This window comes from Egretta garzetta, unplaced genomic scaffold (assembly GCF_000687185.1).
Source record: "Egretta garzetta isolate BGI_Z169 unplaced genomic scaffold, ASM68718v1 scaffold650, whole genome shotgun sequence".
Taxonomy (NCBI): domain Eukaryota; kingdom Metazoa; phylum Chordata; class Aves; order Pelecaniformes; family Ardeidae; genus Egretta; species Egretta garzetta.
In genome coordinates, this window is record NW_009258374.1 from 199,855 (window position 1) to 218,637 (window position 18,783).

The following is an 18,783-nucleotide window of genomic DNA, read 5'->3' on the forward strand; positions in this document are numbered from 1 at the left end:
GGTGGCTGAGAGGTCCTCAAAGGCTGGCTGCATGGCTCTGTTGGCCTCTTCCCTGCTGTGTCCTTTCCCTGGGGTGCTTCAGCTTCTCACTGTCACATGTGCATTACCTGGGGCTGCTTGCCAATGGGGAATTGTTTGTTTGAACCATAGTTTGAACCTCATCACTAGAAGGTGTGCACGGAAGCGTACTACACGAATTACCTCAGTTCCAGTGTAGCGTGGGGGAACTGGACAACTGGTGGTCGTTTTCTGGCTAAGGAAAGTTATGATTTTGATTTCTGCAAATTCCAGAAAGTGTGGGGCATATTCTAGCCAACAGCCAGGCAGAGGGAGATGGGGCTGAAAAACAGAACTAAGAGGTGAGTCCAGTTCTAAGAAAGACTGATGTGTCTTGGCTGGTGTAAGCATGCAGCTGGGGGAAAAAAAAAAGCTAAGCATAAAAACATCTGGAGTCTTAATAACTCTCAGAAAAATGAACAATGTGCAAAAGACTTTTCCTCAGCAAGGCAAACTCTGTCATACCTGCAGATGATGATATCCCAAAGTAAATTAATGAAATGGTGGCAGTCGGGGAAGGAACAGCTGACAGCTTTGTATGGATCTTCAAGTGTGGAAATGAGTGATATTTTTTGGCAGACTAACTTTAAGCAGGGATGATAAAAAATAAAACCATAGTAGAATGACAGAGAGAGCCCACTCACAAGTTGTTTACTGAAATGAAAATACAGCTGAAAGTAATTACTTGTTTCCCAGAGGTATAAGTGATAGTGCCTCCTACAAGAAATAATACTCTTATTTCAGATGGAATGTAAAATGGGATAGAAAGGTTCCCTCTTTCCGAGGTTAGATGCTGGGTATTTTCACCTCCTTTCAGAACAGTATGTGTATATGAATGTAATCTGTATTACATATACAGTCAACCATCTATATGCCACTGGCAATTAATAAGTGAGACAATGTCCAATATTGTTTTCCCTTAACAGCCAGATCTCGCTGTACAGATTCTGATTAAAAGCCTGACTTTGCAGCGCATAAGATTAAAAATACTCCTTTAAAGTAACATATTTCTGAAGATGATCCTCTCCTGGCTACAAAATCATCTTGAGACACTTGGAGGCAGGGCTGCTTGATCTTGACATTTTAGCTGTGTGCAAACTGTAGTAACAGTACAACCGCATTCAGTGCTAGCTACTCTGTACTTTCTTTCCATGCTGAAGAAGACCCATTTTCTACGCCCTCTCTTCCAGACCATGAAATGCAGGGAAGGCAACCTGCCAGGATTCGCAGAGGTTGCCTCAGTGCAATCTTTTCCTAACATTGGTTTGCAGATCAGCCCCTCGTAAGCAGCCGCCTTTGCCGCAGGCCATAGAAAAGGAACCATTGCTCTTTGGAGGCTTTCTTCTGTTTAAAGACAAGGCTGCTTCTTACCTGTGCCAGTTCAAGTACTGACTTTTTCTTTTCTTCCTCCTTCAGTAAAGTGGGGCGATTCACAAAATCTTCAGAAAGAGAGCATTATACACAGTTTATAGTACAAAGGGGCAGGGGGGAAGGTCAGATGAATGAGCATGAAGGAGATTTCTCCTGTGTCCTTTGGAGGAGGAGCAGAAAGATTGGGAATGGTATCTATGCACAGTAGGTGTCTGCCTTGACTACCTGACAATACATGGTCATTGCGAAGGTGAGTCCGAGAATCTAAGAGGAAAAAAAAAAATCGTTTTTCAGTAAGTAAAAAACCCCCTATTTATCAAAACAAAGAAAGAGAGAAAAGCGTGGTTATGCTGGTTTTGTTCACACACAGGAAGGCCCATCACATACTGCTTTTCCTGCCTGTTCAAGTCCTTGTTCTGCTCCTAGTTTCTGTCTGCCTTTTGTCCTTATCTGTATCGCTGTTTTACAGAATCAACAATGAGAGCACGGGAGAGTTCATTTCTCCGCAAAAAGCAGCCACCAGATACGGGGAAGAGGTAAATTGAAAAGAAATGTTTGGCTGTGTTTTGCTCGACAATATTTTACAGTAGCAACCCACAGCTGTGGGGCTGCGTGGTTATCTCTGCAGCTATTGCTTTGAAAGGCAATCAGGCTCATCCCTGACCCAAAGGATGCTGTGGTTTACTTTACGGTACTTTACTTTTCCAAGCGTGTGTGTGCGCAGGTCCCTGTGGGGGCATCACTGGAGCCTTTCCATGCATTAATCACAACCATCAATGCCTCATCAACAGCGTACGTCTCTCTCTACTCAGCCTATGCAAGAGAAGCAGCAGGGAGGTGGTGGTTCTTCTCCCAGCCCAACTGCTGGGCTGCCTCTAGTAGATTACTTCATCAGAAAAAGGGATAGGGAAGAGGGTTTTTTTCTTTCCAATTGAAGTACTTACAGGAACGTACGAAATGGTTGTTACTATTCCTTTGCAACACCACTGTAAAAATTATCATGGAAATAAAGGTTTGCCTGCTAGAAACTTTTTGTATGAGTTCTATTTTAAACACTTAATTTGACCACTTCAAATTTAGTCTTTACATAAATAGTAGTCCTTGTTAATAAGTACTTTGAAAGAGTGCACGAATAACATAGGCTATAAAGAAAAAAATGGTTATAAAGCTGTTACTGTCTTCACTTCCCATTCTTCCAGTGAAGTAAGACTGTCAGGCTTTAGTGTGCTGTTTTATAGTGAGCACACGGCTCTTGGAACGTCCCCTGCACGTTGCCTTCCCTTTCCTAGCAAAGGAACGCCTTCGGGGGCAGCTGAGTAAAAAGCCTCAGTGGCTGAATTTGTTTTATAATTCCGAGGACTGAAGAAGATTCTCCTGCCACGTGTGCTGTGCGTCCTTCAAGCTGTGTCACTGTATGATTCTAACTGTATGGTTAACATGGAAAACCAAAGCTGTCACATGCTTAGGGCCAGAACAACGCTGTGACAGCAACAACAGAGGGAGCCCAATTGATTTCAGGTTACAGAGCATCAAAACTTTTGTCATCAATTAGATTCAACCACATAGTGCAGCTGGAAGACAAACTAAAAGTCTTCTGTGGTCTGAGGTGTTTGTATTCCACAGCATATACTAGCAATACTAATTAGCATTTTTAAATTGTCTGAAGTGTTTTCTCCCATGCAAACTAGTAATTTCTTTCTGTCAGAAAGACAGTATTCTCCTAAATATAATCAAGGTCTATGAGGAGGACGCTTATGGGCTGCTGCATTTTTAATGTGTCTTTTAAAGACTTCCAAAATGCTGTTCAAAATGCTCAAAAGCTGCTTTTTAAAATATGGTAATATATTAACCACAGTATTACATTTTCCCTCTGCCATATGATGTTGTGCTTATCTTTGTTCCTAAGCATATCTGCTCACTACTCTGGAAAACAAAAACCATGGCATGCTGTTCTGCCTAATCTGACATGAGTGGGAATAGGAGTGGAATTCTGATCCCAGGCTCTCTCTTGCTGCTGCTAGTGGTGTGTACCTTGCAAAATGAAAAACCCCATGGGTTAATCTGAAGTTACATGGTATTAATTAGCTTAGCGATGCCATCCTGTCTGCTTATAGGTTGAGCATGAGAGAGGTGGAGCTGGAAACTAAAGCTCCATCTTCACTGCATTCAGGAATGGGACTTTAGGCTGTACATGGAGGGCTGACAGAGCTGAAACAGCCTGGGCTCCAGCACGGCTCTCCCCTGTGTATCCTCAGGCTGAGGTTTGTGCCATTGGGGCTGCACTATGGCCACAGCCACGCTGGATCAAAGACACAGGTACCTAAGAGACAAGGTACTACACTGATGACTGATTCTTCTCTGACCCAAGTTATGCTGGAAATAACTGCAGATCAAAAATGAGACAGGCAAGTCTACTATGCCAGTCTTTCTTACCTAGTTTCCCTGCAATGAATGCAAAAGGAGCATGGTTTTATTGGCAAGGTTGAGTACCAGTAACAGCATCCCAACTTGTAATTTATCCTAGGACTGAGGGTGGGGTTAAAGACTTAAGCTACCTTTAGGCTATCCTGAAATTAGATATTTAGCCTGAGTAAGTGGCTAGTTCTCTCTGGGGAATTACTGGACAAATACAGGTACCCTAAAAAGCAATTCACCCTACCCTGACTAGGCTTCTGTCTTTGGAGGGAGGGTCCTATCTCTCCACTGAGTCTAGTCTAAGCCTTAGATAAGCCACTTGGCAAAGTGCCTGCTCTTTGCAGTGCCTCATAAAACAGAAAATGTGTGCAGTATTCCTAGTTCCGTACCTTGCACATAGTATTTCAACTAAATAAAAACATAAAAGAGAAATCATGCAAAATCATGGAATTACTAAAATAGGTTTGGGCAGAGTATATCTGTATCTGTGGTTACTTATTAGTTATGATTAATTAGGATTTGAAAATAGATATTAAACTGTACCTGCACCATAGCTGTGCACAGTCCAAAGATCCCCACTGCTAGTAAGTTTTCCTGGAGCCATATTTTCACTGTTTCATAGCAAGGCTGGAAAAAAAAAAAACAGAATATTGTATTAGCCGTAAACACACAGCTCTACTGCCCTAGGAATATACAGACAGAAAAGAGCCAGGTCAGACTAAGCTGCTAGGTACCCTGGATTAGCATTTCAGCATTGGAACAACTACCGTGTGTTTCTGGGTAGAAGCTTGAACATGGAGTACTGATTGTAATGACACAGAAAAGCACACCTGCAAAATGCTGCATGAGCACTGCTCCACATAAATTGTGCCAGTAACTAAAAATAAACAAGCAGTGGCTTTGGGTCCTCTTTGCCCTCTAAAAGCCAACTAGAAGCAGTTAGAGCTTCAGAACGAGCCTTTCATTTTCTCCATGGAAAACAATTATTTTATATATATATATATCAAACCCAAAAATTCCAAAGAGAGCTGCTCAGTAGCCACTTCTGCTGCACATGGGCCCATTCCATACCATTTTCCATCATTTCAAACTGCAGTATGGGTGCTCCTCCGTTACCTTCTTCCTGCTTTAAATTCTGCAGTAGCTGTAACATCATGTTCCTGGCCCAGTTTTGGCGAGAGTGGAATTGACCCAAGTGAAACCTTTCTTTAAATAATGTGTAAATAATGGCTGTAAGACAACCTTGTACAAAAATTGTGCCCTCTAACTGTACGTGGCCAAGACTCATTCATCTTTCAGTTAACGGCTTTCACATATGTTATCAAGGAAAAACTATTCATGTCCACCAGAAGCCATGGTGCTGACCTGCACTGAGCTTCTCAGTACCCTGAATAAAGCAGAAGAACTTCTAAGTCCTGAAATTCAAAACTTGACTTGGTGCTTCTTGAGAGATAGAAGGGAGCCATGCTTGGTTGGAGCTCAGCCTCTGCCAGTGCCAATCCACAGATATGATATCTCATTAGGAAGTGGCCAAGAGAGCTTTACTCATTGTCTCCACAAACCATTAGAACCAGCTAAATTCCTTAGAATGCCCCTTCATCAGCTGGCCTTACTCCACACCCCTCCTGGGTAATTGCACTACCTGTAATTAGCATGAAGAATTGCTGAACTAATTTCAAGAAGAATTTGGGCTCTGACTCTCTGCTCTGGAAGGATCTTGCTGAGGACATTGTAGGGAAATTATCCCATGGAGTTTTGAATTTGATTACAGGAAAGTACAGAAACTTACTGCAAAAAAAAAAAAAAAAAAGTGCTGCTGGCATGCTGGAACAGTTCCCACTCTCCTACAGTGCAGTGGAAGCCCCTGAACTAGGGTTCCTGGCAGGAGCAGAGCACGCCAGGCTCACACAGGCCTCTTGCCTCACGATGGCCTGGCCACAATAAGCTATGGCTGCTGCTCCAGGGCTTGTGCTATGCACGTGGATGAGCCATTTGCCTTTATCTCTACCTCACTCCAGTAGGTGGGACATTAAAAATGACGATCCCGTCGTTTCCTAGCTAGCTCTAGCCAGACAGTGCTCCTGATCAGTGTTGGAAGGCACTTGTTTGCAACAACAGCTTAGAGCCTATTGAAAGGAAAGCCTTCAGCTCATAAAAATAATTAAATTAGCGGTTTCGTTGGAGGTCAAAAGGCACAGCTCACCATGAGCCTTCTGATTCCACCCGATTAAAGATGAGTGAGGGCCCAACATGCCTTACCACCTGCAAATGACTTGCTGCCCACCCTTTACCTGGGTGGCAAGGCAGCTGCTGAGCTGCTGCTGGAGAGCTACTCACCGCTTTCCACCAGGTCCCTGGGGAATGGAGCCCACAGTTCTCACTGAACTCTAAGCAGCACGAGTCTGGCACCTGGGTTGTATTGTACACTTCAAACCAGTCAGTGTAGTTGGAGACTCCACAGCATCTGAACTAGAAAAAGAAGAACCAAGACGATACCATAAGTATGATCTGTCACTGACTTCTGCTCAGTCTGTCTCCTGCCTCCTGGAGTTGGACATTCACTGCATTTTGATTACACCAGCAGAGGCTTGAAATTTTAAAGAAATACAGTATTGCCTCGCCTTTACCCAAATAGACCCTTTCCCCCACTCTTTTATGATGTTTAAATATGGTCTTGTATGTAGCTAACGTTGATACAAGAAGCAAAGGCAGCTATTTGCAGCGGCAGGGCACGGCAGAAGCTGGACCAGGACAACCCCAGCCAGGTACTGAGGTTAAGAGTTGATGTGACTGAGCAGGATTATAACAATCGTTTGCAGCTTATTGTCGGGGAAAGAAAATTATTTAAGATACAGTACCCAGGAGATGAAGATACTGGGATCTCTATGGCACACTACTTCTGAAATCATGATTGAAGTTAATGAGGCAAATTTCTCTCTAAGCTGTTAATTACCGATCACCTTTGAAAGTCTTTGTCAGTCAGTAAGAGATGTATTTCTTCCTCTTTCTCTTTGGTGCAGTTCCTCAATGTCATCATCTGATGCTGCTAAATAGCGGTGCTTTAAGTGGCTGCGTACAACGGCAGTGTACGATGACTGTGTTAGAGCTAAAGCAGAAGGTTTGTTTGACTTGACTTTGGTAGCGGGATGAAAGGTATAGGCAATGTACATAACAGTACAGGGAGTGGCTCTGCGACCATCTTCCCTCTCTGGGAGCTGGTATATTCCTGTGACACAAAATAAGCTCAGACTCATTACCATGTAGATGTACACACCATCTGCCACTCCTCTGCTAACTCAAAAGTATGAATGTGTCGGTATTGAGACACTTTACCACTAATGAGTAAAACAAGCCGACACTGGGCGGCAGAACTGCACTCTGCTATTGCCAGTACTTCACACTTTTTCAAGGCTATGCCAGCCACCTACTTAGCCCCCAAATGACTTGCCAAGATCTAATTTTTTAAATGTAATTTTATATAAGCCTGTACAGTATTTTTTGCATCCCTCTAGAGACCATTCCCCTTGTTTCTGATAGGCTCAGAATCATGCAGAGGTCTGCATCACCGGGACTCTGCCATTCAAGACCAATAGAGGGCAGGGGTGTCCTGCGTTGCCTCACACATCACACACAAGCGGTCCACGTTTCAGTGCTCCCAGCACTGTTTTTCTTCTGCCAAGCAAAAGTCAGAAGTCTTTCCTGGACTAACATCTATCCCCCCAAGGTTCTGCTCACAATTCTGATTTGGTCCATGGCAGGAATCAATCCTTAGCTTGCAACTGTTTGATTTGTGATTTTACAGGCTTCATTTTCTACAAACTGACTCAAAAGTAGAAAAGTTTGTGACTTTCTTTTATTCCTCTATGTTCCTGCATGCAAGACAGGAGCTCCGTGCTTAACAGGTCCCAAAAGCGGATAGGAGCAGTATGGAACACATGGCATGCATTTGAGGAAAGCTGGTTTATCTGGAAAGCTAACAAGAAGGTCTTGCAGGCTGTCATCCTTCGAGTCAAGAGGCAGCTCTTTGATAGACAGTGAGAAGTGACAGCTTGTAAATAGCCAGCCTTGAAAATGTGGCTCATCTGTGATGTAGAGAGCGCAACAGTAAGGGCTGAGATATTTGAGTGATGTTCTGGCCAAACACAAGTTTGCATAAATCAGGACTAGACCCCTTGTCCCCATAATATTGCATGGCTGAGGGTGTCAAAATCTGACAGACTAAGGAGATGAAGTACAGGTTTTGTAGTTAAGGGCTCACTAACAGGTTGCGGACAGCCGTTCCCTATGGAGCCTGTGAGGCAGAAGGAGCAAGGCCATGATCCAGGGTTGGGGATCCAAAGAGTAAAACTTGCTGGTAAGCCAGAAGGTGGAAATAGGAGAGGACGCAGTTGCAAAGACAAGCTGCAGTTGGACACCCACTGCCTGCCCACGCAGATCCTCTGGGCATTGTACAAGAGCAGAGGATTAAATGTCGATACTCGCCTGCCGCTGCTGGCAGACAAGGCAGTCCCAGCATGGGAGAAAGGGCTAAGAAAAGATCAAGGGTAAAAAAGAATGAAATAGCACGAGGATCAATAGTCTTGGGACTGGAAGAAATAATGTCTGGAACTATAACTGGACTAGACAGCAAGTCTTTGGAAGACAAAGGAAGGACGAGCAATGGAATTAAGCAGCGGATGGTGCACAACCCTAAAGGAGAGGAGGTGATGAACGCAGAAGAGTCCTAACACCACAGAGACCAGAGGGTGCATGAGCAAGTGAGCGAGCAGCGTTCAGTGCAGACCAATTCCAGTGAAGGGCATCTCTAGGGAGCAGAGGCACTGACCCGTGGCAGTCGGTCACAGAGGCAAGAACATGGAAACAAGCGGCAGTGGGACTGAACAGGTCACCGGTGTAGATTCAGCAAAGGGGCCCAGCTAGACATCACAGAGACGGATAAGCTGAGAGCTCAAGTAAATTGACAGAATTCATTATGGAGGCCCAAGTAGAGAAGAGAGAGTGTGGGAGTGACTTTGGATCATGTGACAAGTGACTGATTTACTCTGTGTGCATGAAGCTGAACGGGAAGTAGCCAAATTGTTGAAGGACTTAAGGGACTATTAAAAGAAAGGGGAATATTGAGTACAAAGAGCAAAATAAGAGGATTTTTTAGAGTCCTCTTAGATTTGAGAGCAATGTTCTGTTTTTAAAATTTACAAGGTTTCTGGGCAAGGACAGTTGGAGACGGTCCTACGCTTGGGGGATGGAGAAAGCTCAGGTCACACGAGGGATGATTTCTGTCACCAGCAGTTCGCTGTAGCCAGTTATACCAGCCTTCATGTTCTCCCACAAAAGCTGATCTTCTGCCAGTGCCAGGAAGTTCAGCTGCCTGACTGTCACGAAGCAATCGCAGACTTGATTCCTGCTACAACCACATTCATTTTTTTGGTCACATTTACAGTCCTGTCTTGGTCCCTTCACTAGTTAAGTGATAAAATTAGACAAGGTTGCTGTCATGGTTTAACCCGGCAAGAAAAAGTTAAAAGGGAAGAGCTGTGGGCTGAGATAGAGACAGTTTAATAAGAGAAAAAGAACAGTAGTAATGAGAACGGTAAGAGAATATACAGAATATACAAAACGAATGATGCACAACGCAATTGCTCACCACCCGCCGACCGATGCCCACCCCGTCCCGAGCAGCGATCACTCTCCCCCTCTCCGACCGACTAACTCCCCCCGAGCATGACGTTCTATGGTATGGCATAGCTCTTTGGCCAGTTTGGGTCAGCTGTCCTGGCTGTGCTCCCTCCCAGCATGTTACGCACCTGGCTGAGCAGAAGCTCAAAAAATCCTCGAGTAGTCTCAGCACTACTTGGCAACAACTAAAAACATCAGTGTGTTATCAACATTCTTGTAGTACTAAATCCAAAACACAGCACTATGCCAGCTAGTATGAAGAAAATTAACTCTACCCCAGCTGAAACCAGGACAGTTGCCTAATTCATTAGTTCTGTTCCTAATTTCAACAGAGAACAATACCCTTATGTTTTTTACAAGCTAATAGTGCTTACTTTGGGGTACCCAGACTAACACACTTTAAAAGGGGGTAATCTGTTAAAAATGTCAGCTACTGTCTTGAATAGCAATAACTTTAAGAGGCCTTGCCTTGGACACCTCAGGTCCCTTGATTCTAGGGCTCGCAGCTCTGAAAGAGCATGCATGATCAGCTGCAGTTGTGCCTGCCCACGGGAACAAGTGCGGGTACTTACGGCATAAGGTGACAATCGGGTGGTAGTTCTGGGGACCACCCGTACACGGTTTGGCAAAAGCAAAAGCTTTTCAAACGCCTCTGAGTATCTAAGCCTCCGCCGCGGAACCTTTCCAGGAATACTGACAATACGCTGCTGTTTGTTTCACATGCTTCATGTGGGAGGCCCTGTCTCCCGAGATGTCAAAACACATTTTTTCCTTCCCTTGTTAAAGAGACATAAATCACTCCCCTATTGACTACCCGTGGGGCTCTGAAGCGGCTCGTCGGTTCCCAAGAGCTCAGGGCACACAGGGGCTGCTCAACACAGCGATGCAGTCGAAGGTCATGCTGCTGAGCAGTGCTTTTCCCAGCCAAGCAGTACCAAGGTCTCTCTGCTGCATCTATGGAATGCAATGCTGCTTGCAAATAGCTTAATTTTTGTGTTAACAAGTAATCGCTGCCCTAGCATGGGGTATCTAGGGCTCATAATTAATGTTAGACGCAAAGTTTCTTATCTTGGTGCAATAGAAATGCTAAAGAGTTGGATTCTTACATTTAATTTACAGGCAATCCCAGTACTGAAGGCTAAGTAGGCCTGATTTTCTTTGCCAAATTCCTGCAAAATCAGCCAGGCTGGGATAGGCTTCATGAAAATAAACAGACACCCAGTCCTCGTTGCAGACAGGTTTCAGCAATTCCTGGGTTTCCACTTTTGTGAATGTGACCGAGAACTAGGGACAGGGTAGGGTACCTTTTATACACCTTTTTCCTCCCTCACTGTAAAAAGCGGTGAATACGACAGCTTTATTCTAAAATCATGCTCAATGGGTGGTTTCGATTACTTCAGTAGTAATCCTAAAGTACGGTTTGATCTAACAGAATCAATGACTGGGGTAGAGAGAGACAGGTCAAATGTTGTTCTCAGTTACAGTGGTCTAAATGGCCATGAAAGGCATCACAGAGCAGGAAAAGTGACTTGAATTTCCCCGCTTTAGTAAAGCTAATGCATTTTCTGCATGCCTCTCAAATTACTCCCCGGTTTGTTAAAAGGAGAAGCATTCAAATATTGATCACAAAGATGCTGGGGATGAAGCAATGTTTTAAAAATTAATGCCCGTTTCTCGTTTCCTCATGATCTCCACCTGTAACTTTAACCAGTCCTGGTTGGCAAGGAGTGTAATGTGGTTCCGGGTAACTTACATCCTAAACTATTAGAATGACCGAAGTCACGTTTAAAATCACTTTGTAAGCTTTCTTAGTCTTCAGTCACAACACACAAAAGTCAGCTGCTTGCGTTTCTGATCCTTTTAAGGTTTGAATTCAATGCTATTGAGAAAGGCTGTGAGTTTGGTTAGCTGAAGGTATTAAAAAGAAATCAATAAAATGTTCTAATTTGAAACAGCTCCCTGACCTAGAGGCTGAATAGTGACTGCCAAATGAGTCTAGTGCTTTTCCTCCAACACGTGTTGCATGTCTGCAGCTCAACCCAACTCCTTTATCCGTAATCTGAACAGATCGGTCACAGACCAGAACTGCAACTTCCTCCTCAAAGATGGGCCTGACAGACCCTGTTTTTCCCTTGTGCCCAGTTACTTAGGAATTGTATGCTTCTGTTAAAAAGAGGAAAACCATTTCTCAAGGCACAAAGGCTTCAGAGAACAAAGCCCCCCCAGAAAAGGTGCTCAGGCCTTTCATACTTGAAGGAGGAGTACAGTAATGACCACTCACAAGTCACTGTGTGTGCACTGGGTATCCATACTGCCAGTCAAAACTCCCCTCTGACGTGTGATCGGCCAGTCCCACAGAAATCAAATGCCATCTCAGTGTGGTTCTGGAAAAACTTTTTTTCCCCTTCTTTAAGCAAAAGTTGCCATACACAGTCATACTTAGTGAACTCGGGGTGGGGATGGTCTCCATCTAAGCTAACAACAGGAGAAATGAAGAAATACGCCAGACCTTAGATCCCTTGTGTCTGAGCCTACTACTTTAACCACGATGCCACCCTTCTGCTCAAGCCCTGAAAAACACTTTTGCAAAGAAAGGAGTGTGAACGCAGAGAGGACAAGAGGGAAGGACTCATGATTTCTGTTACTGTCGTGTGTTTTAATATCATGCTTTTTTCTGAGACTGCTGTTTTCCATCTACGTACAGACATGGCCCATAGCTCAACCAATGACTGATGTCTACTGGTGTCATTAGTAAAGTCAGTGCTGAGACACTGTCCTATATGGTGACGCGGTTAGCATTAATGTGGGGGTTTTTGAGAGCTGCCTCTTAGGAGCCAGAATGCAAACAGCAAGCCTGGGCTGGGACTTTCCTTTCAGAAAGTCCCCTGTATTGCCCTAATCCTCCTATCAGTGATTACACTCTACTGATTAGGGATGTAAGGGCTAACGATTATTACTGAACACAAAAAATAATACTTGGCATTTACATACCGCTATTCAACTGCAGAGTGTTTTACATAATTAACCATGCTGGGATTGCCTTCGCTGCACCACTGCAATAGTCTATTCCAAAATAGTTTTGAAAGATACATGTGAAAACCAATTATGCAGAGCAGTAAAAATGGATCTGTGGGAGCTCTTTGCTTTTCTCCTCAGTGCCCAGCACAGGGAGCACGGAGACTTGAACGCTATGCTACTGTCAAGACAGCGCATGGTAATTTCATAGCTGCCATGTTAGAAAAGAGAGCGATGTAGCATGGCTGCACATGGCTTGTGAGATGGCACTTTCCCATTATCTTTCGGGCTCCTAAGGCCTAGCTAACATTAGTTTTGTCTGAAACTCATAAGACACTTTAAACCGTAATAGGTTTCAAGGCCAAAGGAATCATTAAGACAACTGAGCGTGATCTGTAGCACTAGGCAGAGCACAGACTATCGAGTCCTGTCTCAAACCCAAACTTGTCACGGAACAAGACCATTTCTTTTAGACAAAAAAACCTGTCTTGACTTCAGAGAAAAAGAATCCATCACCCTGCAGTACAATGGCATCCTACCATCAGATATTTGTATCCTGAGTTTTAGCTCTTGGATCAATTACAGAGCCCTTTGCTTTCAAAACCCTTTTCCCTTTCTGCTCTCTTTTTAAGGACCGCAGTCACATCACTACCTCATCTTGTCCTGTTTATATAAAGGTTTTAAAATTTCTCACTATAGTGTAAATTTCCCGAATTCTCATTATTCTTATACATCTTTTCTGAATGCAATCCAACCTGCGAACATCTTGAAAAACTTTGCCTAGGTGAGCTACACATAGTACGTACTGTTACACCTATTTTACAGAAAGGGGACCAGAAGCATAGGGTTTATATCCCGTAAGTCCTCCGAACACCACTTTTTCCTCCACCTTTGCTATATGCTTTTAACAGTTCTTGGGGTGTCACTGAAACCAGATTAATATTCACTGCAAACATCTTAAAGACGGGGAAAATCTTTTTAGTAGGGACAGCTGTGATAGGACAAGGGGTGATGGTTTTAAACTAAACCAGGCTAGCTTTAGACTGGATCTAAGGAAGAAATTCTTTACAGTGAGGGTGGTGAAACCCTGGCAGGGGTTGCCCAGAGGGGTAGTGGAGGCCCCATCCCTGGGAACATTCAAGGCCAGGTTGGACGGGGCTGTGAGCAACCTGATCTGGTTAGCGGTGTCCCTGCTCCTGCAGGGGGGTTGGGCTGGGTGACCTCTAGGGGTCCCTTCCCACCCAAAACATTCTGTGATTCTATAGTATTAGTAATTTTTACTACATTTTTCCTAAGCAGAGTTAAGTTAGTGTAAAAGAGTAAAACTTCTAATACTGTTTGATATAAGCAATAATATTAAAAATGTTATATTTCACACGGCTTACTCATGGGCTAGCACCACAAAATACATTTTTCTTGTAATTGATGCCTTCCCATATTTGATCATAGTATTGGACGAGAAAAATATTAACCATACTGCAAGATGCCAAAGCCTTTTAAAGGTAACCGAAAGAACTTTCCACGTGCAGTTGTTAGGATGCAGGACTGGAAAGCTTATTAGCTTGTTTGCTGGACCTGAACCGTTTGTCTTTCACACACAGTACTGTTGCTGTCAACTTACTGCATTCAATGCAGACAGCTCCCGCAGGCCCAAACACGCACATGGAGTTTGGCCAACCAGTTCTTTTGTTCTGTGAGTGACCCCGAATTTTTAATTTCTCAGACTTTAGCAGCCTGCTGCTCCTATTACCCTGTATTGTACAGAAGAGTATATGAATCTTGACACTACCAGACGGAAAGATGTTCAGGATTTCAGCGCAAAGGGCAGCAGAGGAAATAAAGGGCAAATGAGCCGGTTTATCCTATCAGAATGTGGTAGGTAGCCCATCCATCACCTCAAATAGTTCATATAACCTTGGAAGCTTTGGGAGAGGTTATCATCTTTATCTGATTTAAGACATCAGAGCCCTGCCTGTCTGTACCACGCTAGCAGCTCTGGAGGAGAGGTCAAGAAAGCTACGCAAGATTTTTTGAGCGAGGCCAAAGTGGTACAAGTGCTTCTTCCTAAACCAGAGGAAAAGTTGGAGCACTCTTCCTCATTCAAGAATCAGAGAAAATCAAATCAGAAAGATTGCCCCCAAGAGAACTGACTGAACTGAGTATGAAAAGAGGAGGACAGAGCTAATAAACCTGAACTGTCAGTGATGGCGTTTCCTCAGCAAGCCAGACAAGGACAAAAGGAGGAAGCCAGCTACAGTGTTCACCAGTCCTTATGAGACTGGCAGAACGCTGTCAGAGAATCAGAAGGATGCAACAGCAGTGGCAAGATAGCAATAAGCATTCCCAGCCCATCTGTGATGGAGGATGACTGAATTCTGCTGGGAAAAAAGCACTGACTGCAGGAGGCAGTTGTAGACACCGTGGCTGGTTTCCATTTTGACGACACTAGTGGAAACCAACAACTATAATGAAAGGAGACAGGACAGAAATGAAAAAGGGTTGAAGTGGTTCTTTACTTATTATGCTATTGCTCTTCATTCCAACATAAGCTGTCCCTTTGACTTTGAAGAGAACGTGCTGCTTGTTTCCTGCCTGACCATCTCCTTCGCTCTCCACGCAGCGCAGAACTATACGATATTTAGGCATCAACACAATATAAATTTTTAACAGAAATAAGCTATCGTGGTCAAAAGAGAAATAAATAAAAATTACCATTTTTTACAAAAAGCAGAGCGTTCAGTTGCTAATGTGCTGACTGGGTGGGAGGAAGAGATTGGCTTAGGATCTGGAGGTTTAATTAGGTTCACACCCAGAACATGCTGTTACAGAACACAGAGGGTAAAGAGGAACTAAAAAAAAAGCTCAGACTTACATCTGTTTGAATGATGCTCCATGCATTAGTTAGGCCAATATTTCCGTCTGTCCCATATAAATGAAGCCCTTTCTTCAGATCCCGCTGAGCATACTTGTCAATCTAAAACCAACAACAAAAGACACAAAACTTAACATTTGCCAAGTACCACATTTCAGAATCAAAGCGCACCGAGGAGGGAGATGTTGGACATCAGTCCTATATGGAAATGAATAGAAAGTTAACCAACACTTCCTAAAGCCTTTCTCCAGTAGAGCTGGTGTCTGTTACAGGTATCTGCATCTTGTAAAGAACGTGAGGAGTTCGTGTTGTGCGTTAATGTTCATGTTTTCCATCACAGACCTCCAGAACATCTTTTTCCCTTCTCACTTACCCACCGAAGTACTATAGAGAGACTGGATTGAGTTTAATCACTCATTTTTTTGCAAATGGGGCCCATATATGAAAACATTCATCTACCCACAGCATTTCCTTTTAGCTCAATATCTTTAATTGTGACCAAGTACCCCTCAGCATCTTCCATATGCTTCCTGGGAGATCAACAGTGGCATTAACATTGTACTGATGCTCTGAATTGTGTTCATTACATCGGCCAGGGTACCCCACTTCTTACAGCAGGACGGACATAGCTATATTGAAGCAGCAGGGAATGAGCTATCCAAAATTCAGGACAGACAGGACTTAGAAATCTAGTTACTAAATGGAGCTGCTTTTAAATAAATGTGTTGTTGCTGATTTAGTGAAAGCACAAAGTTCTACTTTAGAGGCTTCTGCAACTGAAGATGGTGCTCTCTTGTTGAGAGTCTCTGCTGGTAAAGCAGGATCCACTGGTCACCACCACACAGTATCCAAAATGATTGCAAGTGCCTCTCTCCTCTAACCATATGTACACATTTCTACAGAATCAAGCAAACACAAAAAAGGAAGTGAATAATAAATGGATATTCATGGTTTAACCTGATTTTTCTGTTGTAGATGAAAAGCACTCAATAGTGCTGCTCAAATTCGGCTGTACGTTCCCCCCTCCCCTGGGTGCTTGTCATTGTTAGTGGTCTGTTCAACATCAGAGGTAGAGCAAGAACGGTGAGCAGACCTGTCCCATTTTCTTCTCCATCAATTTGCTATAAATCTGACTGCAAAATACAGTGCCACTCTGTGTTCCATAGAGCGCAAGAGCTCTCGATCCCCGGCTGTAACAAATCAGGCAAAGAAGGGAAGAGACCGGCATGGCTGAGACGAGAGACGCTGGTCAAACTAAGGAGGAAGAGGGAACTGCACAGGCAGTGGAAGCAGGGACAGGCATCCTGGGAAGAGTATAGGGATGCTGCCTGGTTGTGTAGGGATGGGGTCTGGAGACCCAAGGTGTGGCTGGAGCTGAATTTGGCAAGGGATGCAAAGAATAACAAGAAGGGTTTCTACAGGTATGTCAGCCAGAAAAGGAAGGTTAAAGAAAGTGTACCCCCTGATTAACATGAATGGTGACCTAGTATCGACAGACGAGGAGCAGACTGAGATACTCGATAACTTTTTTGCCTCAGGCTTCACTGATAACATCTCTCCTCACCCCTCCCAAGTGGTGGACCACAAGATGGGGAGCAGGGGGGTAAAGCTCCTCCCATTGTAAGGGAAGATCAGGTTCGTTACCACCTGAGGAACTTGAACATACGTAAGACTACGGGACCTGATGAGATGCATCCCAGAGTCCTGAGAGAATTGGCTGATTAGTTGCCAAACCACTCTCCATGGTATTTGAAAAGTCATGGCAGTCAGGTGAAGTCCCTGGGGACTGGAAAAAGGGAAACATTGTGCCCATATTTAAAAAGGGTTGAAAGGAGGATGCTGGGAACTACCGACCTGTCAGCCTCCCCTCTGTGCCTGGGAAGATCATGGAACAGATCCTGCTAGAAGCTATGCTAAAGCACATGGAGGCCAGGGAGGTAATTCGAGATAGCCAGCATGGCTTCACCAAGGGCAAATCCTGCCTGACCAACCTGGTGGCTTTCCAATGATGTAGTGACTACATCAGTGGACAAGGGAAAAGCAACAGATGTCATCTATCTGGACTTCTGCAAAGCCTTTGACATGGTCCCCCACAACATCCTTCTGTCTAAATTAGAGAGCTATGGATTTGATGGGTGGACTGTTCGGTGGATAAGGAACTGGTTGGATGGTCACATCCAGAGGGTAGTGGTCAACAGCTCGATGTCCGGATGGAGACGGGTGACAAGTGGTGTCCCTCAGGGGATCGTACTGGGACCAGTGCTGTTTAATATATTCATCAATGACATAGACAACAAGAGTGCACTCTCGGCAAGTTTGCAGATGACACCAACCTGAGTGGTGCAGTTGATAAGCCATAAGGACTGGATGTCATCCAAAGAGACCTGGACAAGCTGGAGAGGTGGGCCTGTGTGAACCTCATGAAGTTCAACAAGGCCAAGTACAAGGTCCTGCACCTGGGTCGGGGCAACTCTTGGTATCAATACAGGCTGGGGGAAGAAAGGATGGAGAGCAGCCCTGCCAAGAAGGACTTGGGGGTACTGGTGGACGAAAAGCTGGACATGAGCCAGCAATGTGTGCTGGTAGCCCAGAAAGCCAACTGTACCCCGGGCTGCATCAAGAGAAGCGTGGCCAGGAGTTCGAGGGAGGTGATTCTGCCCCTCTACTCTGCTCTGGGGAGACCTCACCTGGAGCCCTGCGGCCAGCTCTGGAGCCCTCAGCACAAGGAGGACATGGAGCGGGGCCAGAGGAGGGCTAGTAAAATGATCCAAGGGCTGGAGCCCCTCTCTTATGAGGCCAGGCTAGGAGAGTTGGGGTTGTTCAGCCTGGAGAAGAGAAGGCTGCGGGCAGAGCTGAGTGCGGCCGTTCAGGGCTTAAAGGGGACCCATAGGAAAGGTGGGGACAATCTTTTTAGTAGGGCCAGCTGTGACAGGACAAGGGGGGATGGTTTTAAACTAAAACAGGGTAGGTTTAGACTGGATCTAAGGAAGAAATTCTTTACAATGAGGGTGGTGAAACACTGGAACGGGTTGCCCAGAGAGGTGGCGGAGGCCCCATCCCTGGAAACATTCAAGGCCAGGTTGGACGGGGCTCTGAGCAACCCGATGGAGTTGAAGATGTCACTGCTAACTGTAGGGTGGGTTGGACTAGATGAGCGCTAAAGCTTCCACCCCCAAGCACTCTATGATTCTATGATCCTGTGCTGCTACCATACACCTGGATTTTCCTTCTGCTTTGTTCAGTCAGAATTGTTTTCAATTGCTCCTGGAAAAAAAAAAAAAGTGGATGCAAAGTATCTTCCGCAGTGTAAAAGAGGAATTTTCAACCCACTACATCATAATTATTATGAGGTAAATGTGAAGTTACTCAACAATACG

At 44.5% G+C, this 18,783-nt stretch overlaps 1 protein-coding gene across 1 annotated transcript in view; it reads right to left on the bottom strand.

The window, feature by feature from the left end:
• Positions 1-11: 11 nt before the first annotated feature.
• TSPAN4 (tetraspanin 4) overlaps positions 12-18,783 on the bottom strand; it is a 213,459-nt gene continuing 194,687 nt past the window's right edge. The window contains exons 4-7 of the mRNA XM_009639649.2: positions 15,407-15,508; positions 6,181-6,312; positions 4,387-4,470; positions 12-1,692 (exon numbers count right to left, since the gene is read on the bottom strand). Coding sequence (XP_009637944.1) covers positions 1,624-1,692; positions 4,387-4,470; positions 6,181-6,312; positions 15,407-15,508 — 387 coding nt within the window. The 3' untranslated portion in view covers positions 12-1,623. The remainder of the gene's footprint in view (positions 1,693-4,386; positions 4,471-6,180; positions 6,313-15,406; positions 15,509-18,783) is intronic.